The sequence below is a fragment of the Pongo abelii genome, chromosome 6 (genome assembly GCF_028885655.2).
Source record: "Pongo abelii isolate AG06213 chromosome 6, NHGRI_mPonAbe1-v2.0_pri, whole genome shotgun sequence".
Taxonomy (NCBI): Eukaryota; Metazoa; Chordata; class Mammalia; order Primates; family Hominidae; genus Pongo; species Pongo abelii.
Genome location: NC_071991.2, coordinates 144,699,831 through 144,719,032, shown reverse-complemented (window position 1 = coordinate 144,719,032; position 19,202 = coordinate 144,699,831). Strand labels below are relative to the sequence as shown.

General features: G+C 35.1%; 1 protein-coding gene across 1 annotated transcript in view; it reads right to left on the bottom strand.

Moving 5' to 3' along the window:
* Positions 1-19,202, bottom strand: part of CNTNAP2 (contactin associated protein 2) — a 2,266,356-nt gene that overhangs the window by 1,256,845 nt on the left and 990,309 nt on the right. Inside the window, 1 exon segment of the mRNA NM_001133793.1 lies at positions 17,326-17,590. Coding sequence (NP_001127265.1) covers positions 17,326-17,590 — 265 coding nt within the window.

Below are 19,202 nucleotides of genomic sequence, written 5' to 3'. Positions count from 1 at the left end.
TTTGAAAGATGAAGCTCCTGGAAGCTTGGCTTGGAATTCTTTCCTCTTCTCTGTTTATCTGTTCTTACTTAGTAAATAATCTATGGCTTCCAATACCAATGCCATCCACATGCTGATAACATCAGCCTTGACTCTTCTTTGAGCTCCAGACTCACATCCCTAACTGACAACTTGCCTTGTCCTCCTAAACAGGTAGCAGACATCTAAAACTTGACAGGTCCACAACAGGACTGGATTCTCTCCAAACTCTTTGCATTCTTTTTCATATCAGCTAAATGGACTGTTACCTATAAATAAAGTGAGGAACCTACTATTCAGTCTTGATTCCTACCTTTCTTTCACACTCTGCATAGACCTATTGCCAAGTTGTGGTAGTTATACCTTTTAACTATTTCTCACATCCTCTAACTTCTCTTCATATACATGGCTATCGTCATAGATAAAACTACGATTACTTACTCCTGGATTATGCAATACTTTCCACCTTATCTCATTTTCCCTGTTCTCACCTCCCACTCCATAGTCTGTATTACCCTCTATTCTATCTATCTATCTATCTATCTATCTATCTATCTACCTATCTATCTATGTATCTATCTATCCATCCATCCATCCATGTATCTATCCACTATCCACATAGTAGAGATCTATCTATCCATCCATCCATCTATCTATCCACTATCCACATAGTAGATAGAGCTATCTTTTAAAAATCATATCATTCACTTCCCTTAAAAGAAATCCTCCAGTGGGCTTCCATTCTAATTTCTTACCATAGTTTATTATACCTTCCATAATCTGGCCTCTACCTACCTCTCCAAACTAATTTCTTTCTTTTTGCCCTTTTTTGTATTCATTGAATAGTGATATGTTTATGAGAGGTAAAGCCAGCTGGACTTCCTGGGTCGAGTGGGGACTTGGGGAACTTTTCTGTCTAGCTAGAGGATTGTAAATGCACCAATCAACACTCTGTCTAGCTAGAGGATTGTAAATGCACCAATCAGCACTCTGTAAAAACGCACCAATCAGCACTCTGTGTCTAGCTAAAGGATTGTAAATGCATCAGTCAGAACTCTGTAAAAATGCACCAATCAGCACTCTGTGTCTAGCTAAAGGATTGTAAATGCACCAATCAGCACTCTGTAAAATGGGCCAATCAGCACTCTGTAAAATGGACCAATCAGCAGGATATGGGCGGGGCCAAATAAGGGAATAAAAGCTAGCCACCCCAGCCAGCAGCGGCAACTTGCTCGTCCCCTTCCATGCTGTGGAAGATGTGTTCTTTCACTCTTCACAATAAATCTTGCTGCTGCTCACTTTTTGGGTCCGCACTACCTTTATGAGCTGTAACACCCACCACGAGGGTCTGCGGCTTCATTCCTGAAGTCAGTGAGACCACAAACCCACCGGGAGGAACAAGCAACTCTGGATGCACCACCTTTAACAGCTGTAACACTCACTGTGAAGGTCTGTGGCTTCACTCCTGAAGTCAGTGAGACCAGGAACCCACAGGAAGGAAGAAACTCCAGACACATCTGAACATCAGAAGGAACAAACTCTGGACACACCATCTTTAAGAACTGTAACAATCACCATGAGGATCCGCAGCTTCATTCTTGAAGTCAGTGAGACCAAAAACCCACTGGAAGGAACCAATTCTGGACACATTTACAAATGATAGGACTTGTGTATTTCAGGTTTTTCCTATCCAAGTGTGACTTTTTCTTATCTTTTCTGTCTGAGTCTAAATTGAATACCCACCACTTTTTACCATATAATGTTGCATGATTTCTTTATAGCTTTATTCTAATCTATAAATGTTTTATGTATTTATCTATACAGTGAGGGCACTCTGTTTATACCCTCAGTGCTTAATATGTTAGGTACCCAAAATGAAAGACTCTGTGGGGTGTGTGTTTGCAATATTCATGTATGAATAAAATCACAGAGATGAGATGATTGTCATGGAGGACTGTTACTTTTTTTCTCTCATTATATAATTTTTTCATCTCATTTATTACTCTCACATGGTACTGGGTAATTTTTTTTGTAGCAATCAAAGAGCAAGTTAGTAAAGGTAGAGGAAGAAAGATTGTTCCCCTCTGTTCAGCAACTATGGAAAGGCAGTAGCATGTCAGGTGTTATCAGTAGCAAAACAAGAGGCCCCCTTGGGAGCTGGTAATAGAAAGGAGGAACACATGATGAGGAGGAGGAACTTCTAAGCTGACTACTGAGAGAAGATGCAAGATCACCCTGACTACACTCCACGCAGAGGAAGCTGAGCCATGGGAAGGACAAAGGTGTTCAGTGCTCACTCTCCTTGCTCTATCATGCCTTCAGCTCTCTCCTACTTAGAGCTCTAAGGGACACACTTTATTTTTGTTTTGTTTGCTGAAAAGGAATCATTTATTGAATTAAATAATACAGGTTATTTGTACATGTAGTTGATGTACATTTGATTTTAAAAAGAAACTGTTTGCATTAGGTCACCACAAAGCAGATTTATATACTGATATGGTTTGGTTGTATCTCCACCCAAATCTCATCTTGAATTGTAATCCCTATAATCCCCAAGTGTCTAGGGAGAGACCCAGTAGGAGGTGATTGGATCACGGGCGGTTTCCCTCGTGCTGTTCTGGTGATAGTGAGTGAATTCTCATGAGGTATAATGGCTTTATAAGGGGCTCTTCCGCCTTTGCTACTCTCTTTCTCCTGCTGCCATGTGAAAAGTTCCAACTTTGCTTCCCCTTCGCTTCTGCCATGATTGTAAGTTTCCCGAGGCCTCCCCAGCCATGTAGAACTGTGAGTCAGTTAAACCTCTTTTCTTCATAAATTACCCAGTCTCGGATATTTCTTCACAGCAGTGTGAAAATGGACTAATACACATACAATCATCAATTGTAGGAAAACAAGAAATTAAGCTTGTATGTGATCCCAGCAGAAGTACTCTTTCCTTGATCATAAGAAAATGTATTTTTTAGAAAGTAAAGCTAATAAGTTTACAGAAATGCAAAACACTAAAGCACTTTAAGCAAAAACTCTTTATTTTTAAGAAAAAGGTACGATTTCTCATTTTCTATTCTTGGCATACATTTTAATTGTTTCCGATGAAAGCCAAACCTCCTGAACCCATTTCAGTGTTATTCAAAATTTAAACTTCTTCTATATTTGGATAAAAAAATCTGTTCACAAATGAGCTGTGCAACTGGATCACTTTTTCTTTTTTACTTCAAACTTTCCTTGCCTAAATTAAACAGTACAACACCAACATTTCTTCTATAATCTTCAAGTATGATACTAGCCATACATTTATAATCTGTTTTGTAGCCAAGCCAGAACAAGGAGTTACTCGTTCATAACACCCAGAAGAGCTATCTGAATGTCTGTTTTCACAAGAGCTTTCTCCATTGGTGGCATTTTATAATTGTAGGGACTGTCCAGGTCATAGCCTGTGGTCCCCATGGACCCCTGGGTCAGGACCATGGCCTCCTCCCAGATGCAAGCACAGTGGAGCTGTTTGTCACTCTGCTCCACAAGCTAGGTGGCTTGCTGGGGCAAATGATGGTTGCCTCTTCAGAGCAGGGCATGGCAGACTGAGAAGGTGAGCAGAGGAGAGAGCCGGAAGAACAAGAAAGTGCAGAATGAGCCCCTAGAACACACTTTGCAGGCTAATACAGGCTAGTTAAGGCTCCTTTCTCTGCTCATTTTTTTTCTCATGCTGTAATATAATTAAATTTTCATAACACCTGAACCTAATATTGGCAATCTGTTATGTTGACCAGTGTGATAATTATCTGCTGCCTCATGTCAAGCTTACACAAAGTTGCATAATTTATGTTTGCATCTACTAATGATAAAAATGGTAGGAACAAGTCATAGTGATGTAATGTACTAGAGAGTCAAATATTTAGAAAAATAGAGCTTGACATCTGTAGAAAACAAATAACAAAATATGCCTTAGAATAGTACATAAAGTGTGTACCGGGAGAACTCTCTTATCTTATACTTTATTCTGACCGTACCCAAGAGGAATTGACAACGTCTCCTCATTGCTTTGAAATACAAAATTTCCACAAAGAAAGCAAAAGTGAAATCGAAGAAAGGAGTCTGGAACTTTTCAAAATATGTATGTTGGGAAAGGAAAACAGGAAACCATAAGAACATAGAGCAAAATGATAAAACAGAAGAAAAGCTCTAAATAAACCTAAAAGGGACCTCAGGAATCAGCTTGTCTAAACTTGTTAACTTATTATTCAGTATGGGAGAAAATGGAAGTCCGTGGAATGGGGTGGGGTGGGGGTCTAGGCTTCTCCCTCTGGGGCACTCAACTTCTGGAGTGCAACAGAGGAAATCCTTCAGGTCAGGGTGGTCAACCTGCATGCTATTGACATTTGGTGACAAATAAACCTTTGTTTGGTGGGAGGTGCAGGTGGGTGGGTATTGTCCTGTGCTTTGCAGGATATTCAGTAGGATTTTTGGCCTCTATTCATTGTGTGCCAGTAGCATCCTACCCCCACTCTCCCACATTGTGACAACCAACAATGTCTCCAGATAGTGCCAAATATCCCCTGGGGGTCAAAATCACTCCTAGCTGAGAACCACCGATTTTGAGGATTCTTCCCTCAATATTTCTTCTCCTTACTTGTGTGTATTATTTGTCATGGTTTTATTAAGAGAACAAAAGGAAATTAGAAATGGTAGGAATTGCTATATTTTGTTGCTTAACAGTTAATATGCAAGTGTTTGAGAAGAGGAATGAAAGAAATCAAACGCTTAATACAAGTTTTAGATGAGCTACAATTCTGACTTGTCTAATGTCATATCATCTTACTGATTTAATCTTTTCTATTCTAAATCATTCAAACGTGGCAAATGGAGACATTATAGTACTCAATTAGAATTATTGAATTTTAAGGTTTTTTACTTCATCAAAGATTAGAGGATTTTTTAAAAAGTATGCATGTACTCCTGCACACACCCACGCACTCACACAATACCGATCAGCCACACAACATTGCTGAGAGTGCACACATGTACAGGAATACAGCTCACATTCTCTATTTTTCAATATTGATGCCTCTTGGCTATTCTATGTAATAAACTTTTTGTGTATTACAAAACTGCTCTGGGTGGTAAAACAATACATATAGAACACCCTCTTTTTCTTTCAGTTTCCTAATGGAAATAATTCTTATAGAGATTATCAAGGGTTTATTTCCCTCATCATGCTTTTTTATGAACAAACCATTTGCTATGTATGCCGATGGCACTGATTATCCTGCATGAAACGGGATACAGTAGCTTTTTGGAGAGAAAAAGATTAGAAACGTACCTGCCAATAGATCTACATGTGATCCAGATTTCACATTTCCCTATATAATATTGCATTATAAAGAATACATGGTAAAAGTAGAGAATGTATTAGCTCTATTCTGTCAACCACAGCTGAATAAGTGTGCTGGAAGTGTAGTAAGTGTATGCTCTATGGTCTTAGGTAAACCCAAGATAAAGGTGCTGGGGTCAGGATGGAAGTATGCTGGGGGTGAAATTTACTTCTCCATGTCCACACGTAATGTCTCGTATAAAGTTACTCTAAAGTTTATGTTTTACTGTTTGGTTTTCTAAACAATAATCTTATTGCTTGGAGTTTTCAAATAAAAGACTTCAGAGACAACATGATTTGATCATCAATAGACGCCATTTCTCTTAACAAAGCAAGTCAGACTAGATTCCTACAATAAATGGACAGTCTCTGTTTTAATCAATGTAGAACTGACTAGAGATCTGAGATCTTAAGTAGAAGGTAAAAAAAAAAAATTATTCTCTTATTTTTTCCCTGGAGGTAATCGTGTCAAATGCATTCCCAAGCCTGAAGAAAAGAATAAAACTAAATTAATTTTAATCGTGCACATTTATGTTTTGTATTCTGTGTGAAAAAAATAAATACAAAGGGAATATGACTAATTTCAAGGCTTTACTTCACGTCATGCTCCTGAGAATACATTTTTTGGCAAATGTATACACGCTTTCATTTTATTCCTGAAATAGTTTATCCAGTACATCTCTAGGCTTTAATATCTTTAAAAAAATCTCTTCTTATTATAAAAGTATTGAATTAAAATTTAAGTCCTGATCAATTTCACACACATTAGCCTCCCACAGTGAAGCAATTATTTCCTTTGAGACATTTGCTACTCTCCTTTTATAATGAATTTGGTTTATATAAACTGATGAACATAACAGAATTGTAAAGTTACAGTTTATAAGATCTCAGTATCAGTACATTAAAAAAATCAATCAACTGGGTATCTAGAAACATGCCACAAGACATTGTGCTAAACTCAGAGGTGGACAGACAAAGGAAAGAGTGGGATTATTGTTCTTAAAAAACTTTAGAAGATGAAGCATTTTTGAACAGAGTAATCAAATGTCTGAACAATATAATAAATCATGTCAAACAAATGTAAACAATAAGAATAATTTAAAATTTGTAAAGGATTTGAGATCGCCATGGAATTAGTATTCAGGCTTTTTGTAGAGGACATGTGAGACCATCTTTAAAACTTGGGGGTTCATGAAAGATTGTTGAATGGGAACATGACTCAACAGAAGCAGTCATTTTGAAATTGTAATCAGGAGGAAATGTGTGGAATGGACTTGTTTAGAGAGGCAGGAGGCAGAGAGAAGAGCAAGGAAACTGCAACAGTCTAGGTGTAAATCAAACCATAAAAGCAAAGATGAAAGTATTGATTGCCTATTTCCTGACACATGAGCGGTTTTAGGAGTACAGATATGAGGGAGACATAATAGTGGAGGAGTATGTGATTTAATACGTAAAAAAAAAAATTGTTATTCAAGATACAAGGCGCTATACTAGAGGATGGTAGATTGTTTCCTGGGGTTTGGGGAAGGAAAGCATACTAAAATTGGGCAATAAATGATAAGTGGTAGTTTGCCAGGACGGAATATAGAGAAGGAAATCCTTGTCAGGGAGTGGAAAGTAGTCACTATGAGCAAAGTAGGAAAAATGAGGCCAAATGCTCCAGTGGAGCGTAGTTTGTGCATGTTCTTGTGTGGCATGCTAAGAAATCAGGACTTATTCTTTTTTTTTTTAATTATACTTTAAGTTTTAGGGTACATGTGCACAACATGCAGGTTAGTTACATATGTATACATGTGCCATGTTGGTGTGCTGCACCCATTAGGAGGAGCTGGTACCATTCCTTCTGAAACTATTCCAATCAATAGAAAAAGAGGGAATCCTCCTTAACTCATTTTATGAGACCAGCATCATCCTGATACCAAAGCCTGGCAGAGACACAGCAAAAAAAGAGAATTTTAGACCAGTATCCTTGATGAACATTGATGCAAAAATCCTCAGTAAAATACTGGCAAACCGAATCCAGCAGCACATCAAGAAGCTTATTCACCACGGTCAAGTGGGCTTCATCCCTGGGATGCAAGGCTGGTTCAACATACGAAAATCAATAAATGTAATCCAACATATAAACAGAACCAATGACAAAAACCACATGATTATCTCAATAGATGCAGAAAAGGCCTTTCACAAAATTCAACAACACTTCATGCTAAAAATTCTCAATAAATTAGGTATTGATGGGACGTATCTCAATAAGAGCTATCTATGACAAACCCACAGCCAATATCATATTGAATGGGCAAAAACTGGAAGCATTCCCTTTGAAAATTGGCACAAGACAGGGATAGCCTCTCTCACCACTCCTATTCAACATAGTGTTGGAAGTTCTGGCCAGGGCAATCAAGCAGGAGAAGGAAATAAAGGGTATTCAATTAGGAAAAGGGGAAGTCAAATTGTACCTGTTTACAGATGACATGATTGTATATCTAGAAAACCCCATCGTCTCAGCCCAAAATCTCCTTAAGCTGATAGGCAACTTCAGCAAAGTCTCAGGACTTATTCTTTAGTAATGGGAAACTATTGAATTATCTTCCTTGTAATTTAGAAATAGAAACTTAGATAATATGGGAGACAAAATTAGAAAAATAAGGGAGATTACTTAAAATGCTCCTGTGAGAACCCCAATGGACATGATAAGGACATCATTGATGTTAGGTTCTGCCTTCAACAAATATTTCAGATGTGTCATATTCAACAGTACCTGATCCTGTGTGATCATGTAACACCAAAGTGTTTCATGAATATGAGAGGTAGTGGCCAAGGTTAGTGACTTTAGACTCAAATGCTCTGGGCAACTTTTAAAGCTCTTCTATTCACTAGGCGAAAGGGGCCTTGGTGAGTTACTCATGTCTATTCCTGTGTTTTTTTTTAAATCTATGAAATGCAGATGATAACGTCCTTCATCTTGTGGAGTTGTTACAAGCATTAAATGGCTTAAAACAGTTGTGTACATTATGTTTGTTTCAACAGTGACTGAAACAGAGAAAGAACTCAATCCATAATAGCCAATGGGCAATCTGGCTCCAGAGTCCATGCTCATAACGACTATACCCTAACAAATAGGTCACCAATTGAAAATAAACATTCTTTTAGGCAATAAGATGTCCTTGATTAGCTTTTCAAGGTATAAATTTTTGAATTAAGGTAAAGAGATAATGGATGAATGAGGCACTTTAAAAGAAGGGTGGTGATTGTTAAATCTTCGCATGTGTCAGGAAAAGATAAAAGGCAAAATTCGATTTTTCTGAACGTTTTGAACTCGAGTCACCAGAAAAATGACTTTACCATTTGTATAAATGAGATAGAAAGGTTTCTCAATAATGCAGGACCTAACTTACGAGGTTATTGGAGCCATAGCAAGATAATTAATGCAAAGGCTTTAGCACAGTGACAGGTATAGTGTAAGCATTCAATAGCTATTATCTATTATCACAGTTGTCATCATAATCTTAGCATTAGATGAGAGACATATCTGGATGGCCCCAGAGTCTCATTCTCGCCAGCCTTTATAGAAGTACAACAAGGAGCTAGCTCAGCAGATCTGAGGGAGCATAAAAGAGAAGTTGCCTGATAACTACCAATGAGCTCCAGAGGTTCTCCTTTTCTAACAGTACAACTTTTCTGGCCACTGCCCCTACAATTATGTACAGCATTATAGATGCAGTTCTCTCAATCCTAGGATCTTGGCCATGGTGTTAGCTGACAAGCTGTGCTCAACCAAAGCTAAGATCTTAGGGGACTATGTGAACTTTACTACTTTTCTGCTTGTAGTTTTCTCCAACACACTATATGTTAGATTTGCATGCCAAGAAGCAATAGGAATTTGATGACAAATAACACAGGGGTGGCTGAGATTTGGCACAGATGTGCACAAGGATTGATAGCAGCAGTTGAGATTGGGAGGTACTTAAAATTCATGCCCAAAAGGGTAAGCAATATTCATAGGCAAGAGGAAGTTATGACCTAGAATTATCAAGTCAAACACGTCAGGGTTAAAAATAAAATAGCAGAGGATTGGAATGAGGGAAGGAGAGAATCCTGGGAAATCGGAGGTGAGCAGTATGCCAATATCCAGGCAGGGAACTGGCAGCAGGTTATATGTCTAGGGGTAGCAAGATCTTGGCCTCTGGACAGAGGTTCAACAATAGAGATCCAATCTTGGAAAGATGCTCAGAAAGCCTGGAAGCGCTAGAAGAAAGACTAGAAGTGATTGTAGAGAGAACAGACATCTAGGCAGGTTATCGGTATCTTTCAGAAAACATCAGAGTCTACCAAGTGCTACAGCAAGAATCTAGGCACAACTGTAATTATAAAATTGAATCATGGAGAGTGAATGAAAGGAAAAAAGCAGTGACTGGAGAGAAGAAAGAGGACTCAGAAATAGCACAGAATTTCATTTCCCAGAAGTAGGGTCTGAGCTTAGGTTAGAAAGCCTCAAGGGAAATATATCACAATAAAATAAGTCAGAAAATGTAGTTATGATTGCAGATAGGGCCATATCCATAATTATTTCCTGATACTATGTTTACCAAAGGTAACTATTTTCTAAGCATGTTGAATGACTCTCTCAAAAATTTCTTGTGAAAAACCTTGACGAAGAAAGGAAAGAGACTAAGAAATATATGTGGCTAAACATGATATTGAGTTTCCAGAGGAATCATTCTTTCAGCTGATCCCAAGTCACTTTCAGAGGCTCACAGAATCTGCAGAATCCCTCCCCCAAGAAGACTGATTTCCACATCTAGTTACAACCAAGCAACAGATAACCTAATGAGCCTACATTCTCCCCAAATTACTTAAAAATTAAAAGATGAGGGAGGTAGATGCTAGGCAATGATACTATCTCACTGTCTGAATTTCCTGATCAAGTTAATTATCCCTGGTAATTCTCAACATGAGGTTAATGGGGGGAGTGGGGAGTGGTGTGGGGAAGGTTCCAAACCAATGACTGCTTTGTGTTTTTTCTGATTGTGAAGGTACATCATCCCTGATTGTTTCATGCCAACACTATTTATTTTGTTAACTATTTGAAACAAAATTAGACACGCAATTGCAAAAACATCTAAAGTTGACTTAGATATATCTCTACTATGTAAATCCATATTGCTTAAATTTACCAATTACTCATTTATCCACTACAAAAGTTTCAACCTTACATGAAGTTTCAGCCCTTACACTTAAATGAAAGGTAAAGGGCCACAATGTATATGTACTTCAAAACATCATTCTGTACATGTTAAGTACATACAATATTATCTGTTAACTGAGAAATATACTGGCTTTTCAGCAAAGTTAATTTGCTTCTATGTCCTCCCTGTTCTTGTCTTAGAAACATCTTCAACTACATGCATATATTATTTTTGGAGTTCCTGGGCTATGTTCTTTGCTATTCTTTCATAATTCATTTTTATTCTCTTAGTATCAACTACTGATATCTGATTTTTTTTCTCTTTGATTTATTTGTACAGTAACTGAAGGTTTTGAAACATGGTCTGGTTCTCATTGGCACCTGTTGCCTCCATTTTATCCATTAAAGTTACTAAAACTTTATCACCTTCTTGCAATTTTAAAAAATTATTATACACACATACACACAACATGTTTTATTCATCTTCCCCAAAAAAGGCATAGAACATTTTAAAAGGCTCAGAAATACTGTAGAAACTAAAATGGAAATGGTGCCCTGGAGTGTGATTATAAATTAAAATGTCCCTTTTGCTTTCTAAAGAATAAGTCAATACCTAACATCATAAAACCCTCCCCCAGTCCTTTTTTCCATTCATTCTGCACTATAATGCTTCTATTGATGTAAAATGTGCACCAGCATTCACTGCAGTATAATTAAAGGTAGATTTCCACTCAGTTTGCATGATGATGGTACAGCCACACTGGGAATTGATATAGAATAAAAAGTCAGTTGGGTGAAGCTACCCAGGAGCAACATACCATTCACTCAATGCCTTTTACTTGGTAATATGTGGCTCTCACAGCAAGTCTATTTGTGAATTTCGGGGAATAAAATAAGCAAAATATGTTTTAGATATGTCCAAGGGTATCTTATTTCTATCTGTCTATTTAGATCTAGAACTCAGATCTTTATCTATCTCACTTTTGGGATCCACTAAACAATAGAATCTATTCCTTTCCAGCTCAGTTCTAGGCTCCTAATTAAAGTGAGTACAGTGCTCTCTGAATCAGAATTTCTTAGGGTCCGCTTTCCCCCTAAGGATACAGAGCCATGTTTTATCTTTTGTATCTTAAGATGATGGATTTGTGTTTACGGGAAATTTTTAGTTATCTACAAGCCCATCAAAAAGTACAAAAATCTAAAAATTACTTTTTAGCCACTTATTTTGTAAAAGTATGGTGTATGTAGATTATTTGGGAATAAAGTGATGATTTATTTATTTATTCAATGTATTCTTTTATTCAGAAAAAGGAATATGTTGTTACCTGATAGCTAGCAATAGTTTTAAGGGACAATACTTTTATCTATCTATCTATCTATCTATCTATCTTCCAATCATTTATCTACTTATCTATCCAATTATTTACCCAGGTTGAAAAATACTTTTAAAATTACATAGATGGTGTGGAATTTGTTCAAAATGAGTTATGAATATTTTCAAATAATTAAACATTATAGACACAACCTCCAAATTTCTGCACCTGACTATAAAATGCTCCATTTGTATGTAAATGCAATTGAAATTCTGTTAAAGCTTATTATTTAAGGTGAAACTTTTAAGAAATTGGCTGTACATGTTTCTAAGTAAGAAAATTAGAATTTTTAAATTGATATAACTTATGCTATTTAATTTCCATTTGTAACATTGTTAAGCATCATACTTTGCAGAAATATCATTTTATCTTCAATTGTTTTGTAGCATATTGTTTTTGATTTCTAAGAACAATTGATGTTTATTGTAGAAAATACAGATATTAGAGAAAATATATTAAAAAGTTAATATAATGGACTGATAACCCACCGATTAGAGATAATCACCATTAGTATTATTTTATTTTGTTCTTATTTGGAATGAAATTAAATTCCTATATTTATGATAATGACATTAGATTCATAGTCTACTGAAGTTTTTATTAAAAATTTTATTCATAGCATATTTTACCATGTTATTAAATTTTATATAAGAAATATGATTTATAATGACATAATAGTATTCCACATAAAAATACACTCTTTAAAATCACCTGTCCATTTTCAGTAGTTTGTTTTCAATTACTTTGGTTATTGTATATATGTTGTGATAAATATCTCTGGGTGCTTCTTTATTTCCTTAGAATCAGAAAAACTTAAATTTAATGGATCAAAGGGAAGTAACATCTTTTAAGGCTTCTAATAAATATGGTTTAAACTTGAATTAAAGAATATATCTTGTTAAATAAGTCTTCAATTATTTTGCTGTAAAACATAATAAAACAAATCTCTTAAAGTATTTGTAGTAATGCCTAAACATTTAGTTTTTGAGTTATAAGAATTTAAGACATTTTAAATTATATCAGTATAGAACTGAAAAAAAATTTTCAGTAAACAACTAAAACATCAAAAATTGTATTTCAAATGAGACCTTTTTTCTCATATGACGAAAAGGATGTCTCATGGGGCAAGTTATCACTGAACTTTGGAAAACGGTATAAATTAATTTTTTAAAGAAATATTAATGTGCTGGCTACATTTCCAAGTGTTCATAAAATTAAGAACAGAGTTATTTTAATTGCTTAGAATAGACACTGCCTGGAGTGTTCCCGAACACATTTGCCCAGATTGAACTGGGAAGTATTTCCTAGCATGCTGCCAGCCATACACTGAACCAAGAAAACTCTCACTCCTCCCTTGAAACACCCAATGGAACACAATGATTTACAAAGGAAATTTTACTAAGAAGCAAAGTAAATAAAACAAGTCCACAGAAGATTTCCTTTGTAGATGAAAATACAAATGAGAAAATCTTTTCTGATTACATATTTCTGAGACAGTGTGGACACTGAATAGCCATTCGAAAATTGAAGCAATACCTACATTAACAAAAAAAGGATGTTCCAATACTTAAGTATAAGAAAACAGCTGATTTAGGACAGGACATATTCTGAATGACTTTCTGGAAAGGCTTTGTTTATACATGGAGAGAAGTTAATTTTTTTCCAATAAGTGAGAGAGAATATTAAGATAAATCACTTTCTCCCCACTATAATAAATGCTGAATCACATTGTATTACCTTGTTAATATTGGCAGACGACAACTGAGTATTGTTCTAAATATCTGTTTGTATTTAGTGGCATAAAATTGAGGCATTTTGAAATAAAAACTTACTTCAAAAGGTAGGTAGTTTATTTTTTGCTATAATTCAAATAGTAATGTACATTAATGCTTCTTTTTACTACCATTATAATATTATAATACTGTTCCCATAAGACAAATTTAGTTTTCCAATATAGAGTGATGGAGTTAATACTTCCAGGCAACTAAAACTTTTAAAAATTCCAACACTTCAAATAACAAAAAGAATGCAGTTCAGGTCAGTGTTTTCCAAACTGTATTTGGGAAATGGAAGCATTATAGTGGGTCATGGCTTTTTTTTTTTTTTTTTTAAGAAAAAAGCAAAAGAAGAGAAAATATCACAATTATCATAGTGCATCTAAAATAGCAAGGCAAGTTTTATTTCATTAAACTTTGTGTCAGTAGATTTTGGGTACGACATAAAATATTTTCTTACTGTACTTTGATCAAAATTATTTGAAATACATGGTTCTAGGTCCACCTTCCTCAGAGTTTTGAATTTTAAAGTTAAAATGAAAATTACGCCTGGAATGAATTCATTAGGCCCTTTTTGCACCTGTTTAATTTTCTTTTATCATTTATGCCTAGTTAAAAGTAATGCATAAATATGTATCCATAAATCAGTAACTGCTGTCCTAAAAAATGATATACTGGGATAAAATTGAGGCACTTTGAAATAAAAAACTTATTTCAAAAAGTAGGTAGAGTTTTTTATTGTTGTTGTTTTTTGTTTGTTTGTTTTTGGCTATCCATCAGAAAATGTTGATATTGCAACTTGTTCAATATTTTCATGGTAAGATAATCCACTCTGTAAATTCAAGGCTACTGAGTTTGACAGAATTTCATAAGTCAAGTCTACTGTTGATTACTAATGAGACTCTTGAAGACAGTAATCACAACTTGGAAAGAAAGATACAAAGAGAGGGTGAACAATATATTAAACATTATTTTACTTGCAAGATGTATTTAATATTTTAAATTAATTCCCAAAGAACAGTGTTGACCAAGATGGAAAAAAAGGTTTTTGATCTAATTGGGTTACATTCATCCTGGACCACGGAACTTATTGAATAAAAACTAGGTTACCAGTATATATTAACAGTATCTGAGAGTCTCTATATTACCTTCTCAGTGCACTACTTTGTGTGTATACACCAAAATTTTATCACTGGTTATTTTTCTTTTCTAGATTTTCTGCATTTTCTAAATTCTTTCAATCAAAATATTTGACAAAAGGAGAAACGGACTGACATTCTTCAATGCTCATGTTGATAAGAGTAGAATAGCTGTGATACAGATATATTTCCCTTTGTTAAAGCAAACATTAGAATCTTAACTGTTTTCTCAGTGTTGCCACTTTACTAAATTATTTACACATTTAATTGAATTTTATAAAATACATTAAAAGACAGAGTAAATTATCTCCTATGGTTTCCATATGTACTTTTAGATTGAATGAATGAATATAAAATATAACTTTTTTAAATGGTTGAATTTTCTTTGTTTTTTCAACTAATGTTTCTCAAATGTGAGCACTTAGTTTCCACTATGTATGTATGTATGTGTGTGTGTATATATATATATAAAATGCTTGAAGCAGTAAGGCACTTTCCCTGGATTATAGAAGGGTAATACTATGGAAATCTTTAGATTTTATATCATTTTCAATTAATTTGCACAGATTCTTGGCTAAACTGACAACTCTTCAGTCCATTTTTATTATGTTTAAGCAAATCTATTAAGGTGAATTAGCTGCCATGTATTGGATTTCTTTGTTCATTCTATCTTTAATTTTCAAAATAAACACAGCTTAAATTAGGTGAGAGTATCTTGGAGTACTAAATTACACCAAATCAAATTAATACATGTTTATTGACCACTAGGGTTAAGATCTTATCCTTTCCAATATATTGGCTCCTGTTACATGGAAACCCACCAACAAATCGGATTTGCTCAGAGACTGCAAGGAGAGAGGCCTTCATACTAATATTTTTTATGTTTAGTCATTAGGCAATAATCATTAATCATAACAATATAATGTGGGAGTTTTTCAACTGTGGCAAACATTTGCTTTTGTTTTTATCTGTTTTTCTGGTCTCTACAGATATTTTCAATTTACTGTAAATCTCCCTAGGTATACTTATAAAAGAATGTAGTGATAACATATGGTTGATTAATCATTTTGGCTAGACATTAAAGGAAAAAGCAAAACTAATAAAGCAGAAATGGAGAAAGTGAATATCTAGGTATTTCCCAATAGCTTTTGATTTCAATAATTTAGGCACATCTCTGACATAACAGTTCTTGCGGCTTCCTTGAATCCTTTTCAGCAATAGACCATACATTCAGGCCATACACAAACATAAAGCCTATTTTATAAGAAAATATATGTTCTATAGCAGGGGATATTCTGTTAGTTCAAAGGGGTCAGAGTATTGAACTCAACAAATATTGGAGAGCACCTCTTACAGGTACTATTCTGTATGCTAGAGACGGAAGAAAAAGGAGCATGGTCCCTGCTGTCAAGGAGCATGGAGCCTAGAGGGGAAATGAGAGGGACAAAAATCATAGTGTGTTAGAAACCGTGTCAGGTATATGCATAGGGTGCCATGAGTGTATATGGCATATTCAGAAATCAGAGTCCATGGTCCCCCAATTGAGCTCTCTGTTATGACTCTTTTCAGTATCTGTTACATCTGTACTAAGTGTTCAGTAAATGTTAGTTTTCTCTGTATCTCCCGTTTCTAAGTAGTTCTTCACAAAATATATATATATATACATATATATGTATGACTATTGCAAAGACTATCTGAAGAAAAATAGATGAAAACAGTTACTTTTTATTAGTCCAATATTAAGACTAATTTTTCTTTGCTTATAACATCTCAATTTACATATCACCTTTCTTTGTACTATATTTATCAAAGAACATTCCAAGGTTACGAAGTCTATTCAAATAACAAGAATATGACCTAAGCCTCTACTTGTCATATCACTACAAAGCCAAATTTAAAATTATCCTATTTTTGGCTAAGCCAGTCTTCCATCAGTTGATACTCAAATCTTGTCACTCCACCTTATATTCACTTTCGTTTTCTTTTCCAAGCATTCACATAATTTTAGCAAGATCATTTTGAAGTTCTGATTCCAGCAGTGGAATAGTCCTTAAAGTTAAAATTAGTATAATCTTGTTACTAATAGTAAAAGGTACATGAATGTTGATAAAGAGAAAAGATACCAGATACCATTGTGTTTTTAAAATAAACATTCTTTGTTTTTAAACATAAATTATTCACTTAAAAGAACAGCAATTTCTCTATTAAAAATAAACTAGCATTGTTAAGGAATAGATTTTGCTTTTCCAATCTCAGCCAACTTTCTCCTTCACCCATGCCTTGCTGTCTCAACAACTTTCCAAGTTTTCTTTATTCAATCAGCACACACTACAACCAAGTAAGCATCTTGAAGATCTGAATCAAAACCTAATCCTGAGCATGTAACACCAGCAAAACCAAACAAAGCACAACATTAACTTTGGAAATTGCAATACGTTTCAGGAACAAATGTCAAATAGGTTTCACTGACCTGAGGAAATATCGATTTGGCTCATCTTGGTCTGTGTGATGTTGATGTGAACACCCACTTTGCTTTCAGTGAGGTCAATCTCCACATTGCCCAAATTATCTGCAAAGTGACTGAAGACCAGGAGACCATTGGGGTTCCATGTCCTAAACTGGAAACTGACTGAGAACAGGTCCTGGTTAAGCCGTCCGGGCACCTCCAGGTAACTTGTAGCATTGAAAAAGACAGGCACCGTATAGGGTTCCACACAAGAGAAGCTCAAATTTCCCTGTAAAATGGAAAGACAGGCTCTGAGGAAAACACAGAATAAAATAAACATCCATGTTAGACCATTGATGAAGGTATAGTTCTACAAGTTTTGAAGCACAGCCTGAGCCTAAGCTAAACTCACACACAGCAGCAGAGCATGGATTCAGTGACTGGATGCACCACCATGGATCTACTTGGAGTGTAAGACCTACTAGTGAGCAGCAGTTGGCTGTCTAACTATAACAAGCAGCTTCCACCATGGGATTGACAGCCAGACAGCCTGATGTGATAGGCTGACCATGAGTTGTAAAGTGTGTATGTGTGTTGTGGGTGTGACTGTGGATCACTAGACTTTCTGAAGACAGCAAAGCTTCTGCTGGTCGAACATAAGTCAGGGAGAGAGATGCTCTGTCCTATTCTGGGTGGTCAATACCAACATTAATTAACATATTACTCTGGTCTCAGTGGGGACTATGTTCATATGTTTGCAATTTATGAAACTGATATTTTAGGGAAATATATTTGGATTTTTATCTATATACCTTGTGTATGCATATATAGATAGATATTAAGTTTTCAGCATTAATGTAATTGTGGTTATTGGAGATTATTTTAGTATCCAACTCAAAATCCCATTTAAATTCCCATGAATTGTGCTTATATCACAATGCATTAATTCCTGTATAACTAGCACTATAAATGGGCTAAATGGAGACAAAATTTGCAATAATTCAGGCTTTCCCCTCCCCTTCTATAATCCTCCTCCTTGGTATAAGCAAAAAAAAAAAAAAAAAAAAAAAAAGATTTATCATTCATTCAGATACACTAAATTGTATATTTCAGTGCCTAACTACATTCCCTTTACAGATCTAGAAATCTGTATTTGCTTCTAACTTCTTTTATCCTATCATAATATTTTAAGGAATGTAATTGGATGATATTTTCATTGGTTCGCTCTCTCTATCTCTATGTCTATCTCTCTTTTTCTCTATATATTTTTAACAACACCATATATATATATGTATATGGTATATATGTATATGGTATATGTATATGGCATATATATTTTTTTAACAACACCATATATATATGTATATGGTATATAGGTATATGGTATATGTATATGTATGTGGTATATATGTATATGGTATATATATATTTTTAACAACACCATATATATATGTATATGGTATATGTATATGGTATATATGTATATGGTATATATATACCTGATGCTGATTTCTTCCATTTTAGCACATTAGCCATTAAATCTAAGGCAGGCAGTCTCTCTGAATTAATATTCAAATTAAATTTGCTCTGTACCGTCACAGATGATTGTTTTTAAACGCTTGCTTTTACTGATAAAAAGAACTGCCTTGCATAATTATTGAGATTTTATAACTGACCACATACCTCTTTTGAGGGGATTGTCTCCCTAGCAAAATTAAAGATCCTTCCAGAGTAATGGTGCTGACTTTGGAGTCAACGCATAATGAGGGAATGAGTATGTGGGGGAAGAGGAGGTAGAATGAGCGCTCAGTCAATTTCACTGAAATACCAGCACCCAACATCTTTGAAAGTAAATTTCTCATATAAACACTTGTCTTTGCAGGGTTGCTTGCAAAATGTCC